At 49.8% G+C, this 23,534-nt stretch overlaps 2 protein-coding genes across 6 annotated transcripts; both read right to left on the bottom strand.

Moving 5' to 3' along the window:
- Positions 1 to 6,237: 6,237 nt before the first annotated feature.
- On the bottom strand, positions 6,238 to 9,598 carry LOC148162625 (serum amyloid A protein-like). 3 transcript variants are annotated; one of them, XM_088017531.1, is made up of 3 exons: positions 9,508 to 9,598; positions 6,784 to 6,922; positions 6,238 to 6,301 (listed from the first exon to the last, which is right to left on the bottom strand). In XM_088017531.1, the coding sequence occupies exons 1-3, from the start codon at positions 9,596 to 9,598 to the stop codon at positions 6,238 to 6,240; spliced, it is 294 nt and encodes a 97-aa protein (XP_087873657.1). The 3 variants fall into 3 exon arrangements, with proteins under 3 accessions (XP_087873657.1, XP_087873658.1, XP_087873656.1); XM_088017532.1 differs by lacking the exon at positions 6,238 to 6,301 and adding an exon at positions 6,355 to 6,406; XM_088017530.1 differs by lacking the exon at positions 6,238 to 6,301 and adding an exon at positions 6,355 to 6,517.
- Positions 9,599 to 19,231: 9,633 nt separating this feature from the next.
- On the bottom strand, positions 19,232 to 22,885 carry LOC148162626 (serum amyloid A-1 protein-like). 3 transcript variants are annotated; one of them, XM_088017534.1, is made up of 4 exons: positions 22,863 to 22,885; positions 22,154 to 22,245; positions 19,775 to 19,913; positions 19,232 to 19,394 (listed from the first exon to the last, which is right to left on the bottom strand). In XM_088017534.1, the coding sequence occupies exons 1-4, from the start codon at positions 22,883 to 22,885 to the stop codon at positions 19,232 to 19,234; spliced, it is 417 nt and encodes a 138-aa protein (XP_087873660.1). The 3 variants fall into 3 exon arrangements, with proteins under 3 accessions (XP_087873660.1, XP_087873662.1, XP_087873661.1); XM_088017536.1 differs by lacking the exon at positions 22,863 to 22,885 and adding an exon at positions 22,705 to 22,739 and having other exon boundaries at positions 22,154 to 22,263; XM_088017535.1 differs by lacking the exon at positions 22,863 to 22,885 and having other exon boundaries at positions 19,232 to 19,283; positions 22,154 to 22,241.
- Between the last annotated feature and the right edge of the window lie 649 nt (positions 22,886 to 23,534).

Here is a 23,534-nt window from a genome sequence, read left to right on the forward strand (position 1 = left end):
CAGGACCCTGGGATCATGACCTCAGCCGAAGGCAGATGCTTAACCGACTGAGCCACCCAGGCGTCCCACCACCATCTTGGAATTCTTAATAATTTCTGAACAAGGATCTCCACATTTTTATTTTGCATTGGGACCCACAGGTTAAGTGGCTCTGGCTGCCACAGGAGGTCTGAGGTGGAGCCAAAGATTTTACGTTTCCAACAGGTTCCCAGTTGATGCTTCCTTGGATCACCCTTTGGGTAGCAAGGCTCAGTCTAAAGTCCGGTAAAGCAGCAACTTGGAAGGAGCAAAGGCCCCTGGCAGGTGGATTACTTGCCACATTAAGCAAAACATAAATTTTTGTATTCCTTAAACTTCTGAATTTTTTTTTTAAAGATTTTATTTATTTGACAGACACAGCGAGAGAGGGAACACAAGCAGGGGGAGTGGGAGAGGGAGAAGCAGGCCTCCCGCTGAGCAGGGAGCCTGAAGGCAGGAGACCTGAGACCTGTGCCGAAGGCCGACTCCCAATGACTGATCCACCCAGGCGCCTAAGCCTCTGAATTTTTGTTACGACAAGTTAGCTTTACTCTAAAGGAAGTGAAGTAGAGCCAGTCTCACAGCTGGTTCTGTTCTCAGTTTATTTAGGCTTAAATAATTTTGGAGAAAGCCTTCTGTGAAGTGTGCCTCTGACTGTGTCAAACACCAGCTCAGGCTCTCTGGTTGCCCTCCTCCAGTGCTAGTGCGTGCCGACTGGAACAGCCTTTATGACCTCGGGGACTGGAGAGGAGAAGCCAAGGCAGTGCAGCCCAGGCTGGCCCGAGTTCAGCTTCGATGTTTGGAGGCAAGCCCTAGCCAACAAAAACTTGTTTCTTCTTGAAACTTATCCCCACTGGGGACCTTGTGGCTCATATATTCCTTGGATCCCCTAACCATGTAGACTTAATTGTTATTCAAGTCAGGGTCCTTGTATAAAAAGTACTGAAGGATCCTCAATCTCTATCCTCCAGGCAGCCCTCCAATTATAACCTGGGGTACAGGGGAGAATGGCACGTCCACACTTAAGAGTAGTGAGAGATCCAGAGGGCCGAGGGCCCATACAGATGGTGGCCCAAATGCTAAGCAGAGTCCAAGCTGTGAACAGGCTGGGGCTTTCTATGCACCCTTGCTGCTAACCTGCCCACAAACCGGGCTAGGTCTTGCCTAGACCAGAAACATTTCCATTTCTCCCCGAAACAATTCTGTCAGCAGGGGAGGCTTTTCTCTGGCTTATTAACTGTAAGTCTCCATCAGAGAACTGGGGAGTCTTATTATTATTTATTAATACTGCCCAAGGAAGTAGTGGTGTAGGTTAAGGGAGGAGCCTCAAGTTGGACTGCCTGTGTTCAAATCCTGGCTTTACCACTCATATCTGTGACCTTGAGCAAGTTACTCAGTCTCTTTGTCCCCCAGTATCCTCATCTGAAAAAAAATCTGCACCATAGAGTTGTGGCCGACTGGGACTAGAATTAGAGTTCAATAAATATTAGCCATTATGACTGGTATTATTGAGATAATTCTTCTGGCCAATCCCAGTAATCCTGGTTTTTGTTTTTTAACCAAAACATAGTTTTATTTCACACTAAACATAGCAAGAGTTTTGCTTTTGTTTTTTCATATGGAGATGGTAATATCTTATAGAAAATTCCCTATGCATAAGATAAACAACAGATTCTTTTGTTGTCTTACCAAGATAATACTAAAGAATTTTTTAAAACTCCCCTGTGTAACATGGATATTATCTGAAATGACTGCATAGTATTCCATTTTATGTGTGTGACACACATTGTTTGATGAGTCTTCTCTCCTTTTCCCCCACTGGACCCTAGTTTGTTACTTACACTTTTTTTCCTCATACAGTTTTTTAGTTGAGATAATAATTCACATACCATAAAATTCATCCTAAGTGTTAAGTTCAAGGGTTTCACCCATGTAGCATGTATTAGTACTTTATTCCTATTACGGCTGAATACCATTCCACTGTATGAATATACCACATTTTGTTTAAACACTCATTAATTGATAAATACTTGAGTTGCTTCCACTTCTTGGGTATTTTGAATAATGCTGCTACTTCCATCATGGAAGGGGCAATGCTTTTCCGTAATGGAATAGACACAATGAAAATAGGTTTGTCTCCCCTGCATGCAATGCTTCTGCCGAAGTCTGTGGACTTACAGAATGCCTTATCCACCATCATGGTATTTATTTTACACAGTATTACTTGTGATTAAGGAACTAATTTTGCAACAAATAAAACGTGGCTATGGGGCTGTCCTCATGGAATTCACTGGTTTAACCATGTTCCCTATTATCTTGAAGTAGCCAGGTGGGTAGAATGCTAGAGTAACCTGTGAAGACTTAGCTACAGTACTAGCTAGAGAGCAACACCTTGCAGGGATAAGGCAGTTCCCCCCTCCCCATATGATACATGCTTTAAATCAGTGTCCAATATATGGTACTGTTTCTCCCATAGCCACAATTCATGAGTCCAGGCATGAAGGCAAGGAAGTGTTAGTGCCTTCTCTCACTATTAGCCCTACTGATCCACTAATGTGAGAGCCAGGCGCATCCAACTGGCCTCTCAGAGGGAACTGTGAGGGCTGTAGTTCAGCCTAGCCAAGTTGACACAGGTAAAAGTCATCACTGGGAGTCATAATTTTCATTTCTAATGAGAAAGCTTGCAAAGTATTGCTAGAGAAAATTAGTTTTTTCTATGATAAAGTGAGATTCTGTCAGTTTAGATGGTACTTTATATTAAGAGATTTTGCTATAGATTTGGATATTCATCTTTAAGAGAACCATTACCATGTTCTGCAGACCAAAACCCGTGTCAAATAGCAAATATCCTCCACAAGTCCCAAACGCTGCTCCCAGGCCTGTCATCCTCTGCATAATACTTTTCTTCCTGCTTTGTTCATTCACGCAGCAAGTGTTTACTGAGCATCTACTATGTGCCAGGAGCTGTGGTAGGTACTCTGGATAATGAGGATGACATACAACAAGATAGACCTGCTTTTTGCCCTTTGTGATGGGTCCTGGGGATGATCATGTACAGTAGCAGGTACAAGTGAACTCCCTCAGGTTCCTCGTCCTCCCTCTCAAATGTGCTGCATCTCTTGACTGCATTCTCTTTACCTTCCTTCCTTTCTCCTTTTCAGGTTAACCCATCATCTGTGACCTTGACCTCATCCCCTCCTTTTGACTAATTAGTTAAAAATTAGATTATTTCAACTATTCGTTCATTTAAGTGTTGAGGTCCTATTATGTAGCAGATACTTTGCTTAGTGCCAGATATTTAAAGCTAAACAAAGCAGAAATTGTTACAACCTAGGATGGAAGATTGGGACCAAGAAAACAAAACAAAAACAGAACAGTAACAGAAAAGAAGTGAAAAAAGCCATCCCACGTATTAATAATAGGAAGGAAAGAATAGGCACGGTAGACGACTACGAGTAGCCAGAGAAGGCCTCTCAGAAGAGAGATTTCACGTGAGAGAGGTTGAGAAGGGAGCAGCCACGTGAAGAGCAGATGGATCCAGTGTTCTAGGCGAACACGCTCTGGCAAATTAGAGCTTGACTTTTTGGCGGGACGGGGGGAAGACTGTGGCTGGAGAGCCACGGAGGTGTGGGATAATGAAGGAGCTGTGATACCATGAAGGTAATTGAGAGCATCTTTCAAGAAAGCGGGAGAAGGCAGGTGTGCTGAACGTCGCTCAGAGGCCTAGTGGGACGAGGGATATGTCACTTGTTTGGGGCAACACGGAGGTCCTTGGTGGCAAGAGTTGCTTTGCTGGAGTGCTAGGGACGGGCCAGGCTGGAGCAGATTCAGGAGTGAGTCAGAAGGGAGGAATCGTGTAGATGGGTGGTTCTTTCAACAAGTCAGACTGGTAGGAGGAAGAGGGAAAGGTGCGAGAGTTGAATGAGGTGGGCTGAGTCTGGGTGTTGGATGTGGTCATTTCCTGGGGAAGCCGTTGGTGAGTGCCTGGACCGTGCGAGGCGGAGTGCCTATGATGATGTGTAGGACGTGGTGCCTGTCCTTAAACACGTCAGGCATCTCCCGATTGATTGTAAGTGCTCTCCTGGCTGTTTGCCCCTAGCGCCAGAGGTTTGGGAAGGAGAGAGAGGTCCCCTGCTGAAGCTCTTGGCCTTGTAGAGCACACTGCAGGTCCTGGAGGCAGACCACCAACCTGCGGTCCTGGCTCTGCTCCCATTCCGTGTGCCACCCCGGACATGGTCCTAATTGTGTCCCTCTCCAGCTGAGAACAGCAAAGACTGTGGCTTACATCAAATAAGGCCCATACAGTATAGAGCACAGTTTGGCATCTGCAGACAAAGAAAATGGCAGCTACTCTAAATTCATATACGCCAGCCTTCCACACCCCAGCAGAGCTGGGATTGCCTCCAGTGTGTGCCTCAGTGGAGGTTCTTATTAAATTGCGTTGTGTCTACGTACATATCTGGCTTCCTCTCTAGAACATTAGACCTTTTCAAAAGAAAAGTCATGTAGAAAATAGAATGAAAGTATTTTATGAACCGTAAACTATTGTTTGAATGTGAGTTATAGGAGTTATGTTAGGCTTGAAATCTATCAGGGGAGCTGACACGTTAAAGGAACAGAGGGGATGAGGTAAAGATGAGCCAGCAGGTGCGAATGAAGCTCTGTGAGAGCCCTAAACTCTGTCCCAGAATGTAGTGCTGGGGCTACTAGGAAGGTTCTTTGAGGAAATAGAACTTTTATCAGGATCTGAGTTCAAGGACAGTAGGAATAAAGATGAGAGAAACTAATGTGAGAGCCATTCCTCAGGTAGAACCAAAAGGAACTGATTAAAAATGTCATCAGGCACCTGGGTGGCTCAGTCAGTTAAGCGTCTGCCTTCGGCTCAGGCCATGATCCCAGGGTCCTGGGATCGAGCCCCGCATCGGGCTCCCTGCTCAGCGGGGAGCCTGCTTCTCGCTCTCCCACTCCCCTGCTTGTGTTCCCTCTCTCTGTGTCTCTCTCTGTCAAATAAATAAAATCTTTTAAAAAAAGATATAAAAATGTCATCAGGGACAGGGGCTAGTGTTGGGGAGGCTAAGACATCAGATGCCATAACCCCTGGGATTAGGCTTCCCAAAGACTAATGGAGAGGGGCCACTGAGGGACAAGGCGCAGAGGCAGAGAAGGGGACAGGACACAGGTGACTGGGCAGTGAAGAGATGGGGACGCAGAGAAGCCTAGAAATAGCAGCAGAACACTTGGAGAGGCCTCAGCAGGCTGAGAGTAAGAGGCGGACACAGGGTGAGAGGTCTTGTGTGCCGTGCTGTGGATGTCAAAGGGGAGAGCCCATGCAGAGCCCTAGACGCCCTGGCAGATTGGAGACCCCGTTATTGGTCAGGGGCCAGTCGGGAAAGAAACCAGGCAGTAATTTGGAGAGAGGAGGTTTAACATAAAGAATTACTGTATAGTTGCAGAAGATTGGCTATTACGGGATAAAAACGAAGGATAAATTCAGGATGGGCCCTCACAAGGCTGACATTAAGGTCTTGTTAGAAAGTGTGTGGCCATGGTCCTTTGCTTGGCAGAAAAAGTTAGCTGGGTGCCGCAAGTCAAAGTTGATGAGCAAGACTGTCCCCACTGAGGTGACAACAACTCGCCAGATGTTGATGATGCCACTAAGCCACGAATTCCTGACATGTTTTGTTCCTGAGAGCTTTTATGTAGAGCAGTGCAAATAAGGTGGAGAAAAACTGCCTTGGACGCATTTCTCAGATGGCAGGGACAGAAATTGATTTTCATTGGATTTGGAGGTGCTGAGAAAACAACAGAAGGTGGCAGAGGATGAAGCTGGATGCCACACCCTGTCCTCCCACGCTGGGTCCCCTGCCGCCAGGGACAGGGACCACTGAGGAGCAAAATAAGGGGAACCAGACGCTGAGGACAGAGAATGTAACAGGACCCCATGGACGGCAGTGAGGGGCCTGGACATGGAAGGACTTGGAAATAGCACCAGAGCAACCAGAGGGGCCTGGACAGGGGAGTGGGTCTGATCGGGGAGGGGGGCGGGTGTAGGGCAACTGTCCTGTGTCATACTGAGATGGTCCCCCTACACAAAACCCAGGGGCCCGGGCTCCACCCACACGGGGGTGTCCATCCCTCTCCCCTGGGGAACAAACGAGCAGTCCTCACACCCAAGAGTGAGTAACACATTTTTCAACAGTCAATCTCTTCAAGCATTTATTAGACATCTATTAGATGCCCTCCACCAGCCTCCGGGGACAGAGAACTCAGTGACTGGGTGTCCCTACCCTCAGGGGACTCACAGCCCATCTCCCGAGGGCAGAACAAAGAGGAAGCTCAGTACTTGTCAGGCAGGCCAGGGGGTCGGAAGTGGTTGGGGTCTTTACCACTCCGGCCCCATAAGTTGGCAGCCTGGTCAGCCTTCGAGTCCTCCACTCCGTGGCCGCTGTCTCCAAACCTCAAAAGATCTGTGACTCTCTGAGAATTCTCTCTGGCGTCACTGGAATGGAGGAAAGCAGGTAAGAGATTAATCAGGGGCTGATGAACTACACCTCCACCCTTCCCATCTCTCCTCTTTCCAAGAAATTAATGAAACTCTAAGAGGCCAAGTTTAGAGATGCTAAACCCCTGATCATTTCTGGGTACAGCCCAACTCAGCCTGGCGTATCTCCTTGTGCTGGGTAACCAGCATCCCCGGGGGAGAGTGGAAATCACAGCTAGGCATGCTCAGCTCACCCATACCTCCATCCCCAGGGGCTATGTTACCTGATCACTTTAGCAGCCCAGGCACCCCCAGGGCCCCTTTTTGCAGCGTCATAGTTCCCCCGGGCATGGAAGTATTTGTCGGAATTTTTGTAATTGGCTTCTCTCATGTCAGAGTAAGCTCTCATCATGTCTCTAGTCCCTAGAAAGGAAAGAAAATGAAAGTGATCATCTCTTGGCAAAATAGAGAACACTTTTCCTCCCAGTGATTCTAAGATTTCAGCCTTTTGACACAAACCTTTGAGATTATACTGGCTGAGATAAATATTCCTTTACTTTTCACTCCCCTGGGTTAATGATAGGAGAATCACACCGGGTGCAAGTTTTATTCTCTTTGATTCCATTCTAAGTACTGTTGCTACTTGGTTTTCGGCTGTGTGTGATGTGTATGAACAAGAGGTGGGATGGTCTTTAAGGGATGCTTCGTTGTGCGGCGAACCTCTACCTGGAAAGGGCAGGGAACCCTCTGACTGGGGCGTGAGGACAAAGGCAAGTCTGAGGGAGGCTGCTGACCCAGAGGGCTCCCAACCTAGACAAGGGGAGAAAGTCAGCGCTGTGGGCAGCGTGAAGACAACTCAGTTCTGTGTACATCCGAATGGGGCATACGTGCACCAGGAGACTCAGAACTCAATCATCAGGTGATAAAGGTGAATTCCCCCAGGAGACCTTCACAGAAACGGGGTCATCAAATGCAGAAAAAGGGCAACTACCCCCAGCTCTAAAGTTCAGTGTTCTCCCCAGTGAACTGAAGAGTATTGCCTTCCACACAGTGGTTATGCAGACACACTGATAAAATACACATATAACTTCTAGAAGGTTCTAGGTACTATGCTATGACTTCTCTGGGCCTTAGGAAGGCTGCGACAAAAACAGTAAAGGGACTAAGCTAAGAGGAAAATCAGAGTTACGGATTGAAGGAATCTGATCAGGCTACAATAAAATGAAGACTCAAAAAGTAGCTTAATAAGGAAAAGAGAAAAATCTGTCGAGTTGTAATCATAATTTGTAATACCCATGCGATGCCTTCTCTTCATTTTATGTATTTATTCTTTCCAGTGTTCAGAAAGATCACTTTGTTGAGCAGTACGACATTCTTACTAAGTTACAGATTTAAATAGAGGCCTGGAGGCTGCTTGCTTAGGAAGTCCTTCCAAAATGCCTAACATACTGGTCACTTGTGGGGGCAAAGCTGGAGGCAGTGGTTCCCAAGCTTGAGTGGGCACAAAAAGCCACTGGGGTGCTTGGTAGAAGCCAGATTTCAGGCTCAGCCCTGAAATGCTGATTCAGCAGAGGGGGAGTGTGCGCCTGGCATCTGCGTTTCACAAAGCACCCGAAACCCCAGGTGATTCTCATGCACGCGGTCCTAGAACAACCCTTTGAAAAACCTTGACCTAAAGATGGAAACACATTTGTAGCGGTGCCTGTGAGAATTTAGAAAGGATTGACAGCAAACTCTTAAAAACAGTAATCAGTGACTCTCACAGACAAAGAAAAAGGAAAAGACAAGAAAAAGGAAAAGACAAGAAAAAGAAAAATGATTTTGTGAAATATGCAAATCTTGCCGCTGAGTCTGACTACCGAGGCGCGTGTCTCTTGCTCTCGTGCCCAGCCAGGTCTCAGGCCCGCAGAACCACCATCATGGAATCCTTGTGCCATTTACTGTGGGGAGAGGAGCTCTGCAGAGTGGCCTTCCGCCTCTCCCACAGCCTGACTATCTGCCATTTGCTCAGATAAACAAGAGGGTTGTGTGTTCCCAAACCCGCAGTCGGCCATGCGCTCTCTGCTCTGGGAGGCAGGACAGTCCCGTCCTAGCAAGGTCTGGGGAGCTCCACCACGGGGGTAAACCCTGCTCTGCTTAGGACCTTGTCAGACTCTTCATCTCTTTGGGCCTCAGGTTCTGTGTTAAGGGATGATGGTGCCTACATTGCAGGATTACAGATTAAAACCTGAGGATGAAAACCACTTCATTCATCCACGTAAAGCTCTTAGAACAGTGCCTAGCACGGGCCAAGCTCCGTTAATCTTGGAGGGGATGACTAAGTGCGCAAGTTTGAGGCACCCCTTCGTGGCTGCCTGAGACGCAGCCATGAGCTGGCCCTGACTTCCCACTAGGCGGCACTCGAGTCCCACTTATAAGTATGGAGCAGGCACCTTGGACCCCACATGTATCTCTTCCTGCTCCTACTGCAAGTTGAGGCTCAAACCTTATGTGACCTCCAGCCTGGGGACCCCAAGGAAGAGTGCGCTGCCACCCAGAAAAGCCAGGGGTGGAGGGATAAGACACCTGTGGTTTTGGGGGAAAAGCCACACGTAGTAAGTAAGCCCTAGAGACCTAAGGCACAGTATGATGAGCACCAAACCATATTGTATTATAGTAATCAAATGTGCTATAGCCTAGATCTTAAGTATTTCAATGACTAAAAGGAAATGGAAATTATGTAACATGACAGAGGTGCTAATTATAACTACAATGGCAATCGGGTTGAACATATAAATGCATCAAATTAACATGACCTACACCTTAAATATATATGATGTTATATGTCAGATATAGTTCAGTTAAAAAACAAAGAAAATAGAAACCCTGGGAGACTGCTATCTTGAACACCATGCTTCTATGCGTCCCACTTGCGGCCTTTGCGCTGTGTGGATGTGGCCTCTGCTCTGGGGAATCCTGGAGGGAGGCCAGGGGCAGCCTCCCCCTGACCCCCATGCTTTGGGCCTTACCTTGACCAGCTTCCCTGAGGAAGTTTAACCACCTTTGGCTGCTGACGCCCAGGACCAGGGAGCCCAAGAGGATGCCCAGGAAAAGCTTCATCCTGGTGCAGAGTCAAAGAGACACACAAAGATGATAGGTGTTTAGTTTTGGTTTGGATTGGTTTTTTTCGCGGCGTAACGTTGACTCGTTCTTGTATTCCCAAACTAAGCCCCACTCATTGTATCTCTATCTATTGATCTACACACACACACACACACACACACACATCTGTGTACATATACACCCCTGTATGTACATATATGGGTATGTGTGTGTATGTAGAAAGAAGTAGACAGTGCGTATACATATATTAGTCAGGTGATACGTAGATACATAGACAGAATTCCAGAGGGTCCACGTCTCCATTTCCACCTGCGTCATTGGAATCCCAGTACGAGAGACTGCACTGCGCTTCTAATATAAACCACTTTCCCTTTCAGTCATCACCTGTGAGCCCTGACGCCCACTGTACAGAAAGCTTCCAAAGAGGCATCTGGGCATTTTGTGACCATATACCAGTCTGTCGAATGAGATGAGTGAAACAGTGCACAACCCTTGGCAGAATGCCTGCTCTCCCCATCCCTGAACTCTCCCTGAGGAAGTGCACAACTAAATCCCAGTCCCAGAAAGTATTCACATCTGCTGAATCCTAATTGTCAGGCTAGGAGATGCAGGAAGGAAGCAGAGAGCTGGGACACAGCACAGGAATGCCGTGGGCAACGGGAGTCCGCAAAGAGAAATAGTGTTGGAAAGTTCTAGTACCTCACCTTTGGCTGTTGCTTCCCAAGGAGGCTCCTGGTGAAGCTGAGCTGCCCGCCCCTCCTGCCTGCGAGGGGTGCCCACGGTATATATACTGACGCTTTGCTAGGGGAATGACGGGGAAGCCAGGTTTGAAGCAAAACACTGAGATTTGGGAAATTCCCCCTTGGCCAGAACACAGCATCCAGAACATCAGGCTGTTTATTCGCGTCCATCTAATTTCCCAGGTTGTGCAATCTGGCAGCTTCTGGGAATGTAGCAAACGTGGGCTTTTCTGCCTGTTTTCAGTCTCGCTCTTGGTGAGGAAAGGTTTCTTTCCACACACAATAATGTACTGACAATGGGTGTGAAGAGGAATCAATATTAGAAAAGAGATTTGATTGTCTAAAGAATGAGAGCATAGAAGGCCAGTGGAAGAGCGAACGGTCTCCACTGAAGGAAGAGAGAAGGATAAAACTGAGACCCCAGGGAGCAGAAAATGTACAGGAAGGACCAGTAAGCAAGAAAATAAAGCTTCCAGCACCCAGTGGGGTGGCCAGGATGCCGGAAAAGGGAGTCCTTCAGACTGGAGTGTACTCATGATCGGTTGCTGCGGGAGCTCCTAATGGCAGCTTTCATGGAGGACACCCTGGTCCAGGAACGTTGAATTGCTTTGTCGACATTTGCTACAATGTCACGGATAAATGATACATCCTAAAAATGATCAAGAAACCGCCCACTGGCCGCAAAATTATGAGAACAGAAGATTCAGGGAGGATGCAGAGAACATTGGGGGCAGCGCAAGAAGGCTGGGAGGTTGCGAACATACAGAACGGCTGTTTCAGCTGGCAAAGCAGGACTGGGCTGCACTCTGTGAGTTTAGGAGGATTACGGTGGGAAGAAATTGCATGCAGGCGGTATCGGCGGGATGGAGACCCTGGCCCACTCACCTACCCCTTCCCTGCCCCTGTTTGGGAAAGGGGAAGTTTAGAGGTCATCGGATTTCCCTGCAGAAGAGAGGATGGTGCATATGTGAGGTGGTAGCAATGATGGGGCGTCCAAAGGACGGACCTGGTCCTTGTCACTGGGGGCCCGGGGCTGGAAGCCTAAGGAAGGAGGGCCAGGAAGGCCCAGCCCAGGGAGTGCTGGCTCAGGGGTGTTGCCTGGGGGGCATCCTGGAGACAAGAAAAATGAGCAGTCATTTCAGATACCAGACAAGTACCACTAGGGCTGATGCAAGCAAATCATGGAGACTGGACGGCCCAGGGGTCGGAAGAAGCTAAGTAGTAGCCAGGAAGGAGGTGGGACTCGTGCTCCACCAGGAACCCAGAGCAGAAGCAGGAGGCCGACTTCTGATTTGTTACAAGACTACAGGATTTATGGGTAGGACATTGCAAAGGGGAGGCGGACCCAGGATGAAGCCAATCAGGCAAGGATTGCACTCGTAGGAGGGAATCATTGTCTTCGGTTGGAGCCTGCCAGCACTAGGAGTAATGCCTCTTTCTGGGTCTGGGTCTTATTTGAATTCCTGTAGGTACAATGAGATGAGAGGTGTAGGGCAGACAACTGTCAAAGGATCCCTCTGTCCCTGTGGTTCTTCTCCAGGCCAATGCTGAGCACCGTTTGGACATTCCCCACACAGATCATTCCCTGGGAAAGGTGGGGTCACTGAGGTCTGCCCAGTCTGGGACCCTGAGCTGCTTTGGCTCCCTTGGTCCTAGGAGTAGACACGTGGGGAGAAGGGCAGGTGTCAACCCTCCAGAGCCAGTGGTGACAGGGAGCTTGGGGGGCTGCTTCCCAGCGGAGGCCATGTGATGCCCATACCCCTCCTCCCAGGCTCCCCAGGGCAGAAATCCTGGGCCAGTGACCCCAGCCTGTGACAATTCTTTTACTCCCTCGGGGCCATTCCGTGCTGGAAAGCCCTCCCCACTTTCAGACAGCATTCCAGTCATTCCCTTCTTTGACAGACACATTGCAGAGAGAGCGCGAGGATACTTTCCAGACCCACGAGGAACTCCTCCCAGGGACTTGGGCAAGGAAGGCATGGTCTCTTCCTTTGTTCTGTCACATAGTCTCTCTTTCTGGAAGGGACACTCAGCTCCCTGAAGGCCAAGCTTAGAACAATAAACAGTAGGGACAGGCAGCTATTTCCCTTGTGTCTCCTGCCAAAGAAAGATGTTGCCATGGTGGTATCACATCTGCAGGCCTTGAAGAGGTCTCCCGAAGTCTCCCGTGAGTCGCTGTGTCCCGGATTCCAGAGACTGTGTCCGTTGGGGCCTATTGTGCCACCTTTGTTAGTAGTGAGAAGCCCTTTCCCTCTCAGAAGTGACCTGGTTTACAGAAGACATGACACGGTCCCCCTCCTCTAATAGCCCCGTGTGACCAGGCTGTGGAGAGGCCTGGGAGACCTCCCTTTTCTCTGTTACAATGAATTTAAGTAGATGAAAAGAACACCAAGCCTACGAAGGCCAGAAACCAAAGTTAGAAAAGATGCCTCACAGGGTACCGTGATCAAGCGAGGATGGGAGGCCTAGGCCCCAGACTCAGAGGGCCAGCAGAAAAATGATCAACAGTTTCATGACTTTCAAATGAGAAGAATAACGTTACCTACCTGCGAGATTCGCATGTATAAGAAAGAAAAATTTGGTCATCCAAATGATGAAAATAGGTCTCATCTATATTTGGTCTTTCATAGTGACTGTCTCCCACACCCTGGGAATTTCCTAAGTGTTGACAGGGACAAAGGTGTCTTTACCTTTGTTACGTTCAGAGGTGACATTTGGACCTCACCTAAGGATGGGGGCTGTTTGCCAGGAGGCCCAACCATGTGATTAGAGGGACCTTTCACTCCCTCCTCCTGACTCCAAGGACAGGTCAGGGACTGGAGGGTTGACTCAATCTCCAGTGGCCAACGATTTAAGTAATCCCTGATGCAATGAAGCCTCCATAAAAACCCTAAAGAACTGGGTTCAGAGCCCTTGCAGGCTGGCAAACATATGGAGACTTGGGAGAGTGGCGAGCTTGAGAGGGCTGGGGTCCTTAACCTTTCACCGTTCCCCTACCTTGCCCTCTATATCTCTTCATCTGGCTCTGGATTTGTATCCGCTTTTATATCCTTTCTTAAACCGGTAACTATAAAGACGTGCTTCCGCAAGTTCTGTGAGTGGTTCTGGCACATTAATCGAACCCAAGCAAGAGGCGGTCGGATCCCCCAATCTGCCTGGGATCTGTCAGAAGCACATAGAACAGCAGGGGCTTAGGACTGACATCTGACTGCCGGAGGGGAAGGGGAAGGATAGTCTCGTGGGTCTGAATCCTTAACAAGTGGGACCTGTGCTACCTTTGCGTAGAGATGTCAGAGCTGAGTGGAATTCTTGCACACCCTGCTTGGTGATGCATGTGGCTCAACCCCGCAGACCCTGGAACTGGGTGTGGGACCCTAAATCACCGCCTCATAGGGTGGTCGTCGGGATGGGCTAATTAAGCCTGAAAGGGGCTTCGGTCCGTTCTGAGCACTTGTACTTAATATATACTGAACTCTTCTGCTTAGCCAAGACAACTCATAGTACTTTATACGTAGCCGGAGACAGGAAGATTATTTAAAAATTGTTACGGAGGCCACACATCAGGAACACTTTAATAAGTAAGATTACCATGCAGAGTTCCATTTTTAAAGATCCTGGTTGAGGGGCGCCCGGGTGGCTCAGTCGGTTGAGCATCTGCCTTCGGCTCAGGTCACGGTCCCGGGGTCCCGGATGGAGCCCCTTATTGGGCTCTCTGCTCGGCGGGGAGCCTGCTTCTCCCTCTCCCTCTGCCTACAGTTCTGCCTACTGTGCTCTCTCTATGTCAAGTAAATAAATAAAAAGTTTTAAGAATTAAAAAATAAATAAATAAAGATCCCGGTTGAAATTTTCAGGACACAGCAACATTCTTTCAAGTGTTTGAAAGTTTTCCTTCTGGGTATCTCTGCAGATCCCTTTGTTAGGAAGAACTGTGGGCAGGATAGTGTTTGTGATGCAGAAAACAAGCTGGAGAGCTTGCAGCTGTGCAAGGGAAGAGGGAACATTCTCTCCTCACCTGGGCAGGACTCCGTCCCCAGCAGGTAGGAGGTCCTGCAGTTATCCTCAGCCTAAGCCCTGGAATTCTACTGGATAGCACTGGGAGAAAGAAGGCCTTGAGGAGCTCAACACGGTACCACGGGGAACAGAGCGGGCCAACGTGGGTTCCTGAGCAGATGGAATATTGACCGTGCCATCTTCTGCATCTAAAGGCCCCCATTGAGTTAAACAAGACTTGATCTGGATTTCAATCTGCATGAGTTCCTTTTATTCTTACGCTTCACATTGTTCTTTTCAGTAGGAACTACTTGTTTAGTATCCGGGTGAGAACATTTGTGGGCATCCTTCGAGGCTCCAATTCCTGTACTATGTACAGTAGTGCTGGTTTTAAAATAAATACTTACTATATCCAGCATCGTAAGAATACATTTTGTAAAACTTAAGTCAAGAAAATCTTAACAGAGTATATCAGTGGAATAGACAAAATAATGTCCTCCACCAAAGATGTTCACGTCTTGCCTTTTTTCTAGTTTTATATGATATCCTTTGATAAACACTAATTTTTTAAAATTTATTTGTTTATTTAAGTCATCTGTACAGCCACATCCTCGGTAGAGCATCCAAGAAGCAGCCAGATCGCATGAGCCCCAGGGCTGACGACGAGGGAGCAGCGCAGGCCTGTGCGATCAGCACCGCCTGGTCACATCCCTCCTCTGGACCCTATAGAAGAGGCCTGGGCAGGAAGAGAAGGGGCCCTCGGGCACTCAGGGGGTCTTCTAGAGAGACCACTGAGGTTGGGGGAGAGGCAGTGGCTGTGCCAGGTGGGGCGACACCTTATCCAGGGACGGGCCTGGAACGTGGGCCGCTGTCAGGGGCAGCCGTGGGCACACCTGCTCCTCTCTGGGGAGGCCCTGCACATCTGGGGGTGCAGGTGTGAAGCTCAATTTCACCTCAGGAGCACTGCCGGCACACTTGGTGATGAACACTAGCTCAAAGCCCGTTATTTCTTCCTGGTAAATATAATGAGAGGGGACCTGTTTAGGTTTACATTGTAATACCATATTGCATTTTTTCTAAGATACACATTTTTTTAAAAAGATTTTATTTATTTTTTGGACAGAGAGAGACACAGCCAGAGTGGGGAACACAAGCAGGGGGAGTGGGAGAGGGAGAAGCAGGTTGCCCGCCGAGCAGGGATCCCGATGCGGGGATCGGTCCCAGGACACCAGGACCATGACCTGAGCTGAAGGCAGTCGCCTAGCGACTGCGCCACCCAGGCGTCCCTAAGATATACATGTTTTAGTATGATTTTCTGAAATTAGGACGTGTCTTACATCACTGATGACCAGGCAGCATTCCTAAAATAATTGTCATTGTTTTAGGAATCCTTAAATACCTTTATTTTGGGTATGGTTTTTCTGTTTTTTTTATACACAAGAGTGATATAAGATAAAAATGTATACCTAAGAAAGTCGTAACATCTCTTTCATTACGTGTAAAATAAAAATGCTGAGTGATAAGAAAATATTATATCCTAACTTAATTTGTAGCTCTCTTGTTGGTGGTAGAGACATAATAATGCATCTTTCAGTCCATGGATGCTTGGACTCAGAGAAATGCAGTGCAGGCTTTTCCCCTCCTCTGCTCTCACAGAGCACTCTCTGCTAACTTGACCCTCCGATAGTCGGCACGGTTCTCTGGAAGTTCAGATATTTATTGCTCTCTGCCAAGTTTTCTCCACAGAAACCGTAAAGACTAATAGTTTATTTCCACGTGAGGTTTCTAATTTCCATTTCTATGAGCGAGAGTACAAGGCACTCCTAGAGAAAATTAAATATATATTCTATGATAAGGTAAAATATTGTCAGTTTTCCCAGTACCTTTGGGGAGATTTTGATGTAGACTACATAGTCACCCAAAGTGCCTCCTTACCACGTTCTCTAGATCAAGCCCTGTACAGACATCTACCTGCTACAATCCCAAGCCCACTCCCGGGTCTGTCCACTTTTGAACAATTCTTCCTCTGCATCATTCATTCATTCAACAAATATTCATTAAGCAACTACTATCTGTGAACTGCTATGACAGGTACTGAGGATACAAGGCTGACACATACAGTCAGAGAGACCTGCTTTCTGCCCTTGGGTCTCCGACCTGTTCGCCCTGAAGACAGACCGGTAAAGGGGCAAACACAGTGTGGTGTGGGGAGGGCCAGGGTTGGGGGCACAACAGTAGGTACACCTGGCTTCCTGCAGGGCCCTGTCCTCCATCTCAAGTGCCGTCCCCACTCTCTTCAGCTTTCTTCCTCAGAGCAGATGCTTCTGCTCCCTTTGGCGTTCACCCCTCTGCCCCGTTGGCTCGATCCCAGCCCTCTTGCTTCCCCTTGAATTTGGGCAGCTGCTCCTCCCCCCTACTTTCCCCTCAGTGTGTGCAAGCAGAAGATGGTGGCATGAGATAGTTAAAGGGTTTGGAGAGTACATCCTCCATCATAAACTCCGTACCCTGTGTAATTGTCCTACAAATTGAATGCGAAATACTTTCTCAGAGGAAAAGTGGAGGGATTCTGTGACATACACCTGCCTGGCACAAATTGTTAGAGGTTCTTGAGAGAGAAGGAGAATGCTAGGGGTGGAAAGTCAGATCTACGTGAAGAAAGGGAGAACGTTGAGGAAGGCGTGAGACAAGGTAAAACAGTATTAATAGCCCATACGTTCCCCTTAGGTCACTTCAGACGGCACCACACTGCAGCCTGATCCCCCCCCACCCAGTGCCCGGAGCCTGCTCTCACCAGCCCGTGGCCATCCTGGGCCCTGCACCTGTTCCTCCTGCCCCTGCCTTCTTTGGCATAGCCTCACTCCTCTCAGACCAAGCCTCAAGCACGGCAAACCCCTCCCCTGCTCTGCCATCAGTGCTTTCTGATAGGAACTCTACGTGCTCTTGTGGCTAACCATTTTATATCCACGCTTTTCTTTCCCCCTTAACAAACAAATGCAATTTGTCTTTCCTCTATAAAACTGTATCATTACCCTTCTTCCCTTAGGAGTTCTCCTCAATTTCTTTTTCAGAGAGGAGTCCTAGGCCAGTTGTCAATCTATATATGCGACCTCGCCCTGTTTCTGGCACTGGAATAGGTCCCTGCCAACATGTCCCTTGGGCCCGCTGAGCATGGCGCTAAGCCTTGCCGGTAGAGGGCGCTGCAGGGACAAGCAGGAAGGAGGACCTCTCCCCCAGGTCCTGGGAGCCTGGTCTCCTTCTGGCTCCTGTGGTGCTCTTCTCAAGTGCAGGACCCCCAGAGGCACTCACCAGAGGGCGTTTCCATGGTATCCCACTGAAGTTTCTTGACAATTTCTGGGACCCTTCACTGGGTTTCCAGGGTGCTCTGCGGCGCTCTGCCTGTGTTAGGTGGGTGCCTAATCCTATACCACCGACTGAGTGACTTAAACCCCACAAATGTATTTCTCCTCTTTCTGGGAGGTGGGTAGTGCAAGATCAAGGTTCAAAGTAATCTGGTCCCTGGTGGCAGGTCTCTCCTTGGCTTGCAGATGGACACTTCTAGCTGTGTGACAGGGCAGAGAGGAAGGAGCAAGATCTCTAGTATCTGATATCATAAAGACGCTGATCCTGTCAGACCAGGTTCCACACTTACGACTTCTCTTCACCTCCATTACTTCCTTAATCCAGTAGGCAGCCACAGTGGGAGGTGGGGCTTCAACATATGAATGAGAGGCGGGGACACAGTTCAGTCCAGAGCACTGCCCCTTGCACACCAGTCTCGGGCACCCGGACAGCATCTTCCCCTGACCCCGTGTGGGCTGCCTCCCGGTGAGCTTGCAGCAGCGCCAGCTCCATTCCCAGTTCCACTGCCGCCTTCAGAGTTTCCTGCCAACTGTCCTCCTGCCACCTCAGTGGGGGGAGTCCTTGTTTGTGGGCTGTGGCTTGTGACACCCAGCATCTCTATGGGCTAGCCAACGGGCCACAGAGTTTCCAACAAGGTCCACAGCTCAGCTTTGTGTATCCTGTACCCCTTAGTGTTTAGTCATGTCCCAGCTAATCATTTGTTCTGTTAGAATTTCCCATCTCAAAAGACTATCTGGTTTCTGTCCCCTGAGTGGACCCCAAATGACAGAGGGGGCTTCTCTACCCTGCTCACTCCTCACCACCGCTTCCCCAGTTTGGATCCTTTAAGGAGCAGAAGCCGTGAGGAGAGAATGACCTGGGAGGTGGCATCAGGCCTTCACTTAGGCTTGAAGTAAGGCAGTGAAATAAGGTGGAGAAAAACTGCCTTGGACGGCTTTCTCAGATGGCAGGGAGAGAAACTGGTTCTCATGGGTTTTGGATGTGCTCCTGAGAAACCAGCAGAAGATCAAGGTGGCAGTGGCCGGAGCTGGATGCCACAGTCCCGGCCTCCCACGGCTGGGTCCCCTGCCCCCAGGGACAGAGACCACTGAGGATTAAAACAAAGGGAACCAGATGCTGCGGACAGAGAAGGTAACAGGACCGCACGGACGGCAGTGAGGGGAAACCCCTGTTACCCCATGGAAGGGCTTGGAAATAGCACCAGAGCAACCAGAGGGGCCTGGACGAGGGAGCGGGTCTGATCGGAGAGGGGTGGGTGCGGGGCGTCTGTCCTGTGTCATGCTGAGATGGTCCCCTTACACCAAACCCAGGGGCCCGGGCTCCACCCACACGGGGGTGTCCATCCATCTCCCCTGGGGGACAAACCAGCAGTCCTCACACCCAAGAGTGAGTGACACACTTTTCAACAATCTCCTCAAGCATTTATTAGACATTTTAGGTGCCCTCCAGCAGCCGCCGGGGACAGAGTACTCAGTGACGGGGTGACCCTGCCCTCAAGGGACTCACAGCCCGTCTCCTGAGGGCAGAACAAGGAGGAAGCTCAGTACTTGTCAGGCAGGCCAGGGGGTCGGAAGTGGTTGGGGTCTCCGCCACTGCGGCCCCATTCATTGGCAGCCTGGTCAGCCTTCGAGTCCTCTGCTCCGTGGCCGCTGTCTCCATACTTAAAAAAGTCTGTGACTCTCTGCAAATTCTCTCTAGCATCGCTGGGATGGAGGAAGGCAGGTAAGAGATTAAGTAGGGGCTGAGGAGCAACATCCCCCCACCCCACCAATCTCTCTTCGTCCCAAGGGATGGTGAGAGGAGCCAAGAGCGGAGGGGCTGAAATACTGACCGTGCTCCAGGGACAGCCCAGCTCAGCCCAGGCTGGTCCGCTTTCCCTGCAGGAGGGCGGGAGTCACCCATTGCCAAGGGCCTTGCTCTGGCTCTGTCAGCCACTCAGAACCCACACTGGGCACAGAGGGGAGGCGGGGCAGGAGGAGGAGCCACAGTCTCTAAGGAAACTTCTCTAGGGCTTGTCCCCTCTTGGCTAATAATGGTGCCCAGCTCAGCTCACCCATCCCTGCATCCCCAGGGCCCATGTTACCTGATCTTTTCAGCAGCCCAGGCACCCCCAGGGCCCCTTTGTGCAGCATCATAGTTGCCCCGGGCATGGAAGTATTTGTCGGAATCTTTATAATTGGCTTCTATCATGTCAGAGTAGGCTCTCATCATGTCCCAAGCCCCTGCAGAGAAAAGGATCAGGCAAAAGAGATGTCAGGTGGACAGAAAGCCCTTGACACACCCTCGTTCCGAAGAATCAAGGAACAGCAAATCTAGCACTGACTCAAAATTTCTGCCCGTGCTGCCAGCACCCTTGGGCACCATAGGCTGAGAAGAACAAGTCTTCCTCCTGCTTGGTTCCGCAGGTGTCGCCAGCGAGGGGCTGCGGTTGGGGCACAGCTGTGTTGCACCTGTGTGTCTGACCCTGTGCTATCTGTGGGCTCCATCCCCTTAGGGCTCTACGTGAGCTGTTCAAGGAGAGGAAGGAAGAATTATAGAACAGGATTTCTCAACTTCAGCACCACTGAGGTTTGGGGCCAGATAATTCTTTGTTGCTCAGGCCTGTCCTGAGACTGCAGGACGCGTAGCAGCACCCCTGACCTCTGCCCACTAGATGTGGGCAACGTATTCTCCAAGGGTCACAACCAGAACAGTTTCAGATATTGCTGAATGTCCCCAGGCACAAAATTGCCCTTGGACCGGGAGCACTGCTGGAGAACGAAGCCACAGATGATAAGATCCAGGGGACTTGGGCAAGTTAGCAGGTGACAGGAAGGCAGATCCTGAGAAAGGCCCAGGAGTACAGTGCTTCTGCCCAGAGTCCTAGGAAATCTATTCTTGCAGCGGGAAGGCACGTGACTGTGACCCGAGTCCCTCTGAGTGTTAGGGGCATAAATGGCATCCTGACAACTTTCTAAATGGACCATACCAATGATGGGGGCAGCTCGAGGGGGCCAGCGCTAGAGCCCTGGCCCATGAGCCATCCTTGGCTGTACTTTCTTCTTCTTTTTTTCTCTTTAAATTGTTTTAATGTTATGTTAATCACCATACATTACATGGTTAGTTTTTGATGTAGTGTTCCATGATTCATTGTTTGTGTGTAACACCCAGTACTCCACGTAGAACGTGCCCTATTTAATACCCATCACCAGGCTAACCCCCACATCCTCCCCTCCAGAACCCTCAGTTTGTTTCTCAGAGTCCATCGTCTCTCATGGTTTGTATCCCCCTCCAATTTCCCCTCCTTCATTTTTCCCTTCCTGCAATCTCCTTGTTTTTTTTCTTAACATATATTGCATTATTTGTTTCAGAGGGACAGATCTGTGATTCAACAGTCTTGCACAATTCACAACGCTCACCATTTTGCTCCACTTTCTAATTACCGGGGTGCTCTGCAAGTTTTGGAGGCCAGGTCACCCCCCAGGCCAGTTACCTGAGCCTCTCGGGGCGGGGGCGGGGATGGATCTCAGGCATCCGGGGTTTGTAATGCTGTCCTGGTGCGTCCGACACCTAGTGGAGGTTGAGAGCCACCCAGCTTTCGGGAGTGGTACTCAGATACATCTACCTGGCAAGAGCTCTGAACTCAGGCACAGCTGGGTTCCACCCTCTGCTCTGTGACCTGCTGCCTGGAGGTTAGTCCCTGACAATGGACTCAGCTGCTCTAGCAAGCTCCCCTTCTTGTGGAGAAGATGCCTGCCTCACCTAGGGGTTTTGAAGCCATCGTAGGCGAGCAACTGTCCCAGCCTGACCAGTACTGTCCCTTTTTGCCTCGAAGCCTCCCAGTTAGCACGGACAGTGTCATGGAACCCTCCCCAGATCTGGGCAAAACAGCATAGCTGGTCACTCTACATTGCATGAAGGTGCTGAATTCCAGTGCAGGCTCGATAGATGTTATTCGTGCCCCCGCCTTTTTTTGGTCTGGTTAAGGGCTAGGGAAGGGTAGGAAACAGACCTCCCAGGGACAGTGTCACTGTCAAAAGGAAGCATCAGTGAGAGCTAAGCTGAAGGTGTCTGTAAATTATCCCATCAGGAAATGGCAGGAAGGATGGAAGGGAGGCAAGGGGGAAGGGAGGAAGGAAAGGAGGAAGGGCTGGATGAAGGGAGAGAGGGAAAGGAGAAGAAAAGGTGGACAGCTTTAATCATACACTGCCTTTTGTCTGCAGGAAATTTTATGCCATTTCAAGACTTATTCTGCCTCTTCAATTCAAACTGACCCTTCAGCTGGGAATGATGATTGCTCTTTCTCTGGTAACAGATGGACACAAATCCTGTGCCTTCCGACCTGTTTGATGAAGAGCTCCCCACACCCTGGGCACATTCTACGACATAGGGCAACACAGCTCACACAGCAGCTACAACCCTTGAACGTGCTCAGGGCAAATCCTAGTGGGCCGTGGATGCCACCCCCGTCCAGCGACCTTACCTTGAGCAGCCTCACCGAAGAATGCGTACCATTGGCTGCTGACACCCAGGGCCAAGGAGCAGAAAATGAGGCCCGTGAAAAGCTTCATGGTGCTGAAATGAAGGAGAGGGTCAGGGGGCAAGGACAGGACCCTCACCCCCCCTTTGGGTTTGGCAGGTCACAGAGAGCCTGGTGCTCATTCCACTTGTTCTCAGTAGACTCTTCAGGTCCATGTAGGAAAGAAACATTGCAGTAGGTCCTCACTCGGAGCCACAGCCCTTGGCTGAACCCATCAGCCCTGCCCCCCAGGGCTGGCTAAGAGGTCCCCAGTGTAGCGCTGATGGAGGTACACGGCAGATGGGACCAACCTGTCCCAGCCTAGAGCAGCCTGCCCTGAACCAAAAAGCTCATAATCAGCCAGTCTCCCGTGTGCCGCTCTGCAAGCGCAGACCTCATACAGGACAAATACAAAAGAGAATAATTATTTTGAAACCTGTTGGGAAAGAGAAGAGAATCTGGTGGTTTTTTCAACCAGTCCCTCCCTGGAGTAGCCCCTCACCTGAGTTCCGGTAGAGCAGAGCTGCTGGTCCCTGCCTGCTGGGGAGAGGTAGCTGCTATTTATACTGAGCCCTCCCTGCTGGGCACACGGGAAGAGAAGAAAAGCCAACCGTGGTGCCTGGAACAGTCTCCCCAGGTCATGGCCCCTAGAGACCTGCAAAGGAGAACTTACTGGACGCCCGTGGTTTTCTTCATCCACAGGTCAATTCCCGGTTGTGCAACCCTGAGGAAAAAAGGTGAGCTGGTTCTGCTGGCAGCTAGGGCTCAGGAGGAGGGCCCGCTGTTGGTGTTGGAGGGGCTGTGGAGACGAAGGGTATGGAGCACCAGGCGGGTGGCCTGCCAGTCCCTGGAAGGTTTGTGGTTAGAGGAGGTCTCCTCTAGCCAGGACCTTGCTTTAACTGGTCAGTTCCTTAGGATGGTCCCTGCTGGGCCAGATAGCAGATGTGCCAGAAATGACACCCTTTGAGTTCTTGCCTAAAGCTCTTGAGCTTCAAAATGGACAGGGCAGCCCCACCAAGTCCCTTGGGTGCCCTGAAATGTCCTTCCCCCAGTCTGTGTGCACCTGCTAAGCTTTCAGTTCTGAGGCACAGGAAAGCCCTGCTCAGCTGGCTCAGCCCCTGAGCGCGTGTATTAATATCTAAGCTGGTTCCTGGGTTGCGAGTACTAGTTGGAGGGATTTCGCCTTGCTTCACCCAAACTTCGAGTTACCTCTTATCGGAGTGAGAGTACTGTTCGATGAATTTGCAGCCCAGTTGGGGACGTGCTGGGCTTCCAGTCAGGGAGAAGATGGGGGCACATCTCTTTGTATCTTCTAACCCTCAAAGGTCACTATCTGCTCCCGGTC

This window comes from Eumetopias jubatus, unplaced genomic scaffold, assembly GCF_037043125.1.
Source record: "Eumetopias jubatus isolate StellerSeaLion01/CBP00866 unplaced genomic scaffold, mEumJub1_p1.0 scaffold_13, whole genome shotgun sequence".
Taxonomy (NCBI): domain Eukaryota; kingdom Metazoa; phylum Chordata; class Mammalia; order Carnivora; family Otariidae; genus Eumetopias; species Eumetopias jubatus.

Bases quoted from the DNA above. Each gene is read 5' to 3' on its own strand.
- LOC148162626 (XM_088017534.1), bottom strand. From the start codon at position 22,885: ATGAAGAAAACCACGGGCGTCCA. The intron at 22,246-22,862 runs GTAAGTTCTCCT...CCTTCATTTCAG, and splicing joins AAGAAAACCACGGGCGTCCA to CACCATGAAGCTTTTCACGG. The intron at 19,914-22,153 runs GTAAGGTCGCTG...TTTTCTCTGCAG, and splicing joins CTTCGGTGAGGCTGCTCAAG to GGGCTTGGGACATGATGAGA.
- LOC148162625 (XM_088017530.1), bottom strand. From the start codon at position 9,598: ATGAAGCTTTTCCTGGGCATCCTCTTGGGCTCCCTGGTCCTGGGCGTC. The intron at 6,923-9,507 runs GTAAGGCCCAAA...TTTCCTTTCTAG, and splicing joins CCTCAGGGAAGCTGGTCAAG to GGACTAGAGACATGATGAGA. The intron at 6,518-6,783 runs GTAACATAGCCC...CCTCCATTCCAG, and splicing joins TGGGCTGCTAAAGTGATCAG to TGACGCCAGAGAGAATTCTC.